The sequence below is a fragment of the Leptonychotes weddellii genome, unplaced genomic scaffold (assembly GCF_054177405.1).
Source record: "Leptonychotes weddellii isolate Sample4059 unplaced genomic scaffold, ASM5417740v2 HiC_scaffold_12130, whole genome shotgun sequence".
Classification (NCBI taxonomy): Eukaryota; Metazoa; Chordata; class Mammalia; order Carnivora; family Phocidae; genus Leptonychotes; species Leptonychotes weddellii.
In genome coordinates this window covers 1-6,409 of record NW_027699751.1, presented here as the reverse complement: position 1 = coordinate 6,409, position 6,409 = coordinate 1, and the positions used below count along the sequence as shown (strand labels likewise).

The 6,409-nt window shown below is 65.8% G+C and overlaps 2 protein-coding genes across 2 annotated transcripts; one reads left to right on the top strand and one right to left on the bottom strand.

The window, feature by feature from the left end:
* Positions 1-6: 6 nt before the first annotated feature.
* Positions 7-1,494, bottom strand: LOC145718210 (beta-enolase-like; the record flags this gene model as incomplete). Its single annotated transcript, XM_081809668.1, has 4 exons — positions 1,349-1,494; positions 626-712; positions 273-368; positions 7-118 (listed from the first exon to the last, which is right to left on the bottom strand). Coding segments are annotated over exons 2-4 (293 nt in total), but the record flags the coding sequence as incomplete, so codon positions are not given.
* A 2,216-nt stretch (positions 1,495-3,710) lies between these two features.
* PFN1 (profilin 1) lies at positions 3,711-6,386 on the top strand. Its single transcript, XM_031038965.2, has 3 exons — positions 3,711-4,011; positions 5,418-5,610; positions 6,211-6,386. Exons 1-3 carry the CDS (start codon positions 3,880-3,882, stop codon positions 6,306-6,308), a joined length of 423 nt encoding a protein of 140 aa, XP_030894825.1. The 5' UTR covers positions 3,711-3,879; the 3' UTR covers positions 6,309-6,386.
* Positions 6,387-6,409: the final 23 nt, after the last annotated feature.

Here is a 6,409-nt window from a genome sequence, read left to right as displayed (position 1 = left end):
GAGAGCTGCTGGGGGTGAGGTGACAAGGACATGGGGGCAAGGAGCAGGCTCCCTCTTGCCTTTTCCAGCAGAGCGGGGCCTAGGGTCTTGTTGATGTGTTCCACGGCCTTCAGGACCCCTAGAGAAGCCGGGGGGGTGGTTCAGAAATCTGATTTGATCAGGCTCCTTAAGAGCATTGGGTTCCAGTCCTCTACACCCCACGAGGCTGCTGAGGGCCCAGGTCCTGACCCCACCCACACACACAGGCTCCTCCGGCCACCATCTTCCCTCACCTTTCCCCATGTAGCGGGATTTGTCTCCATCTCTCAGTTCCAGGGCCTCATAGATACCCGTGGAAGCTCCGCTGGGCACAGCTGCTCGGAATCGGCCTGGGTAGGTTGAAAGGGAACGTCACAGAGTCCCCTGCATCCCCAAAGGGCCGAAGTATGCTGAGCCCAGGCCGGGGGCCAGTGCAGAGGGAGACTCCTGCTTCTCCGGACCAGGGAGCCAGGATGGAAGGGGAAGAACTCTGGGGAAGGGGATCCCTGAGAAAGGAGAGCATGTGGGGCAGAACTGGGGGGGAAGGGGCAAGGACACACGGGGCTGGGGTCTTCCAAGGCGAGGCCACTCCAGAGGCCTGTGTTACCCTTGGCCGTGTGCAGGTCCACCTCTACTGTGGGGTTGCCCCTGGAGTCCAGGATTTCCCGGGCAAAGATCTTCTGCATGGCCATGGCTGCAAGGCAGGAGGTGTGACTGAGTGTGGACAGTTGATCCCTGAAGGAACCCGAAATCCCTTGCCCTTTAAGAGTCTTCCCCACCCCAAGAAGGCAGGTGCGGGAGCTAAAAATATCCCACAAAAAGGTCACAGACCAAAGAGGCTGGCGCAGCCCCCTCCCCCACTCAGAACAGCTCCTATTGCACCCCCATCCTAAGGATCCAGGGACCTCTCCTTTAACTGCACCCTCTGCACGGCTCCCTGGCCCCTGCCCCACAGCCCGTAGAGCTGCCCTGAGGCCCTCTCCCTCGCCCTTCTGCTTGCTGGCCCTCAGACCCTCTCCTGCTCTGCCGGTTCTCCTCTTCCTGCTCCTCTGTCTCCTCCAAATCTGTGGGGACCCCAAATTCCCCACCTGGCTGCAACTCTCACTCCCCTTCTCCATCCACCTCTGCCTGCCTTTCTTCACGGTCTGGTTCTCTGCCCTGGGTACCCCCCATCCTGCTTGCTCCAACCCTTCCACGTCTTTCTCAAGCACCCCCAGTCCCAGGAGGAAGAAAAAGCTGAGAGCTCCCCCCACTCTGTCCAAACCAGCACCACCCTCACCCTTCACCCCTTCACCACCCCCATCCTCTGGGACTGGAGGGTTCACCAGACCTGGGATGTCTTCGCTAGGGGTTCGGGGTGAGCTCCGAGTCTAGGTGGCAGCTGGGACAGTGTCAGCTCACCCCCTCTCAGGCTGGGCATTTATCCCCTAGCCACCCCGCACCCCAGCCAGTCCCGCCTCTCTCCCTCTCCATCCTCCCCCTCCACACTGGGCTGGCAGCCAAGTGCCCACTACAGCCGAAAGCAGCAACCTTTGTCCCTGGGCACCTGCCCCCTTCCCAAAGGTCAATGACTACCCCTCCTTTCTCTCTGTCCCCCAATAAAAGCCCCTACTTTTAATTCCAGCTCTGGGGAGGGGCAGGGGAGGGCCTTCAGATCGGGGGTCTCTCCCTTCGCCAGAATTATAGTCCCCTTTTGCAAAGGTTAAAGAAGGACTAGTGCCCTTTAGCAAAGGCCAGCGGTAACATGAGCCCTGCAGGGCTGGGGAGGGGGCCTGGAAGAGGGGCTGCAGGATTGACATCCACACGTGCTCAGCTCACTTGGCAGGCGCCCGGCTGCCTCTGCCCTCAGTCGGAGGAGGGGCCGGGGTCCCGGGCAAGCTCGGAGGCCTCAAATGGAATCCTCCACTCGGAAGGCGAGAGGGTCTCACCTCTCAGGGTCCTCAGGGCGGCCTCTCTGGGCCCCTCCCCCCCCCGCCCCGGGCCAGCAAGGGGATGGGGGAGGGGGCAGGGAGCCGAATTTAGACGGGCCCTCAGACTTGGCGCGGCTCCCCGCTGATTGCGCCGGGCCAGCACTTGTCGCCCAGGGTGCAGATCGGCAGCCGGGAGCCCTTCCCGGCCGACCGCGGGCGCCTCGGGCCGCGGCCCCAGCCCACCAGTGAATGAGGTTCCTCAGCAGGGCACAAAATGAATGGCGGGAGGAGGGGTGGCCCCCACGCGCGTCTGAGCGCGGCGGGGCGGCTCTGGGGGGCCGCGCCCCGACCTCCGCCGCAGCCCCAGCCGGGACACGCGGGCACCTGGAGGCTCGTCCTCTCCCCCGCCCCGTCCCCGGCTCCGGCCGCGCCGTCCGGACTTTTCCACCCCGGGGTCGGGGGTGTGGCGGGCCAGAGGTCAGGAGCCGGCCGGCCAGGAGCGCCGCCACGTGCCCGAGCGCGGCCCCGCCCGGGCGGCCCGGTGACTCAGCCGCGCGGCTGTCGAGGAACGGGCTCTGGGGCCGTCGGGGGCTGGGGGCGGCCGCCCCGCACCGCGCCCCGATGGCCGGCGGGGCGCCCCTCCCCCAGGACCGGAAGCGGCCCAGCCCCGCGGCGGCCCGGCGCCTTCACCTGGGCCGCCGCGGGGACCCCGGCCGCCCCTTCCCGCCGGGCGGCGGGCGAGCGCGGCGCGCACGACTTCTTAGCCTAAGTTTTACCGAAAAGAAGAAAAAAGAACCCGAGGGGCCCGAGCAGGAGGGGACTTTTCCCTTCTTGGAAAGTTGCAAAGCTTGCAAACCCCCGGTATTCTTCCGCCCGGGAAAGTAGTCCCGCCCCTGTCTCCCGCGCCCAGTGACCTCTGCCGCGCCGGGCCAAGGGGCACGGCCGGTGACCCGAACTGCTGGCGGGGTGTGTGTGTTGGTGGTTCGGGGGAGGCCGGGTGGGGCCGGGACGTGGGGCGCGGAGGCCTGCCTGGGGGCTGGAGCTGACCCAGCTTGTGCCCCTCGGGCAGATCCTGGGGACACGAGTGTCCCCCCGGTGGGCGCCTTCAACTCTGAAGACAGCCGGGGTACTCGGCCACCTCCCCCTGGGCTCCCGCATTTCTCGACTGAAAAGAACCGAGGGGGAGCCGCGGGCCCGCGCGCGCCGCGCCCCCGCCCCTTCCGCCCGGCGGGAGACACGTCCCCGGCCCGCCCGCCTGCGCGGGGGGTCCCGCCGCGCGCGCCCTGCGCGCCCGCGCAGCCGGCCGCCGGCCCTAACCGCCCCGCGCCCTCCCGCCCGGCCCGGCCCGGCCCGGCGCAGGCGCGGGCGCACGCGCCGCCGCCGCCGCTCCTGCCCTCCGGCGGAGGTGGGGGAAGGGGGAGCCGTTCCGTTTAACCCTGAGCGCCCCGCACCCTCCTCGACTGGCTCCGCTCGCGGCTCGCCAGTCCTTCTTCCTTTCACTTTCCTTCCTCCCTCGGGCTCGCTCCCTTCCCCGACACCAAAGTCTCATTGGTATTCAAGGCGAAGCGGAGCGAGCCTGACCCTAACTTCCCCCAGCCGCCACCGCCCCCCATCCTTTCACAGAGCTTTCTACCCAACTCTGCAAATTTTGCAATAGGGGGAGGGATTTTTAAAATTGCCTTTGCAAAGTTCGGTATCTGGGCAGGCGAGGGGGGAGGGCGGGAACGGGGAGCAGGCCCCGCCCCCTGCCGCCCTTTGCAAATAAAAATCTAGGGGGGGGGGAGGAGCAGGAAGTGGCGGTGCGAGGGCTGCTGCACAGCTAGCGGAGCCGCGGTCCGGACGGCAGCGCGTGCCCCGAGCTCTCCGCCTCCCCCCGCCCGCCAGCCCGAGGCCCCCGAGCCCAGCCCGCGGCCCCAGCAGCAGCGCCGAGAGCAGCCCCAGAAGCAGCGCCATGGCCGGGTGGAACGCCTACATCGACAACCTCATGGCGGACGGGACCTGTCAGGACGCGGCCATCGTGGGCTATAAGGACTCGCCCTCCGTCTGGGCCGCCGTCCCCGGGAAAGCCTTCGTCAACATCACGGTACTGCGCGGCCCGCGCGCCCCGGGGCACCGGCCGGCGCGGACGCGGAGAGGGAGGGACTGGGGTGGGGGCGGGCGCGGTCCGGGGAGGGCGGCGAGGGGCCGCGACCGGGTCCTCGCCCCTGGAGGCGGCGCGGATGGCGGCCGCACGTGAGCGGGCGCCCCGCTGCGCCCGAGACCCCGCGCCCCGGGGCGGCGGCGCCCATCCCTCCCGCCGCCCCGCTCCCCGCGACGGGGCGTTACATCCGGGGCACAGGGCGGGGAGGGGCGCGCCGCCCGGTGCGGAGGCCCACTTCCGCCTCGTCCAGGGCGGGGCGGGCACGCGCGGCGGGCTCGGCCGGGCACGGACACCGGGCGGGCGCGGGGGGACCCCCGGCCCCGCTTCCGGCGGCCGGCTCGCGCCCCGCCACCATTGTTCCTGCTCCCGGCTTGCGGGAGGCAGCCCCGGTGGTCCGGGGTTCCCCGCCCTCCCGGCTCCGTTAGAGAGGGCGAGGCCGCCCCACGCCCCCCCGGGTCGGCACGCTGTGCGCCCCGCATTCCTGGGAGGCCCGTCCCGGAAGTCCCCTCGCCCTCCCTTCCCGCCATCCGGCGGGGCCCGGAGCGGGGGAACTTTGGGAGAAGTTGTAGGGCAGCGCGAGTGAAGGAATGAGGGATGACTGCCGCTGTCCCCATCACCACCTCCCCGGTCCGCACTGCCCGGAAGTGGGGAGGGGGAGCGGAAGTTCGGGAGGGGGGGAAGGGGATTTCCGGGCGGGAGGGGACCGGATGTGGGGGTTTGGGGTGTTAGGGGGAGGGGGAGAGAGGTTCCCTGGGGTATCTAGACCTGAGAGCTGGGTGGCCGGCTCTGGGCCCGCGCCCCCTTCCCAAGTTTGCCAACTTCCCCGGAAAGCCCCCAGGGATCTGCTTCATCCTCTCGGGGCACAGCTACCTGGACCTGGACCCTAAGTCACTCGGAGACCCAGGCGTCCGGGCCCCTAACAACTCCTGCAGAACCTTTGACCAAATAAGGGCAAAGTTGCTTCTCCTGCTTCGCCCGCCCCCTCCCTTCCCCTCTTCGCTTCTGCTTTTCCTGAAGGAGAGTGGTGTGCATCCAAAGGCTCCCCATTCCAGGCCACGCCGCTCTCCTCCCTGGCTTTTGGCTCCCTTTATTTCTTGGGTTCGCTTTCCCTAATAAATAAGACCGAAGTGTCCCGAGGAACGTGTAGTCCTTTTCTAGGACCATTTTCTAGGCTGGAGGACCGTGATCTTGTGCCCAGTCTTCCAGCAAGTTTCTCAAATCCCATCGATGTGCCAAAGCGCAGGACCTCCACCCCTTCTAGGGGGAGGTGTGGAGGGCAGGTGGGTCCTTGAAGCAGGCGGGAACCTCGGTGTGCTGACTTGGATGGCTGTTCTCCCTTCCCTTTCCAGCCAGCTGAGGTCGGTGTCCTGCTTGGCAAAGACCGGTCAAGTTTTTTCGTGACTGGGCTGACACTTGGGGGCCAGAAATGTTCTGTTATCCGGGACTCACTGCTGCACGATGGGGACTTTACCATGGATCTTCGTACCAAGAGCACCGGGGGAGCCCCCACTTTCAACATCACTGTCACCATGAGTGCCAAGAGTGAGTTTCCGACTCTGCACCTTTTCTCCAGCTCTGAGATCCCTCGTGTACCTCCCATTAGTCTTCCGGGTTCTTTTTCTGCTTGGTTCCAGTACGAGGGGGCTCACACCAGCCTACTGGACACTGGGACTCTGGATAGTTCCTGCAGTTCTGTCTCAGTTCCTCCTCTTGTAACATAAAGATGAACTGTATTACCTCTTAAGTTCCTTTCTGCCCCTGAGCCTTTTCAGAGGGGAAACCCTATTTTCTTGGGAGAGGTAGATGGGTGGTCAGAAGTTGGCACTGAGCTCTGTCTTTTGAACTCTCTTGTTAAAACGTGGCAGGCTCCACCAGGGTTATTTCTAGCCTGAATCCCAGTCACCGGTCTGCCAGCCTTTGGGCCCTGAATTTTAGCATAGCCCCCTCCAGCTGGAAGCTTGATTTCCCCCTCTTGAAAAGCCCTATTGTTTCAGAGTGACTGACAGCCTGCCTGTGTGTGTGTGGGGGGGGGTGTTGGGAGAGAGGAGGTTGGGTTACAGCCCCCAGGGCTGGACAGCTGCTCAACAGCTGGTAGGGGGGGAATTGTGACACCTGGGTCCTAGCCTGCTCTCTTTTCTCCAGCGCTAGTCCTGCTGATGGGCAAAGAAGGTGTCCACGGTGGTATAATCAACAAGAAATGCTATGAAATGGCCTCCCACCTGCGGCGTTCCCAGTACTGACCTCGTCCGTCCCTTCCCCCCACCACTCCCCACGGCTTTTGCACCCCTCTCCTTCCCAGACACACACATACACCATTTTTATTTTTTGGGCCATTACCCCA

Bases quoted from the DNA above. Each gene is read 5' to 3' on its own strand.
- PFN1 (XM_031038965.2), top strand. From the start codon at position 3,880: ATGGCCGGGTGGAACGCCTACATCGACAACCTCATGGCGGACGGGACC. The intron at 4,012-5,417 runs GTACTGCGCGGC...TTCCCTTTCCAG, and splicing joins AAGCCTTCGTCAACATCACG to CCAGCTGAGGTCGGTGTCCT. The intron at 5,611-6,210 runs GTGAGTTTCCGA...TCTTTTCTCCAG, and splicing joins TGTCACCATGAGTGCCAAGA to CGCTAGTCCTGCTGATGGGC.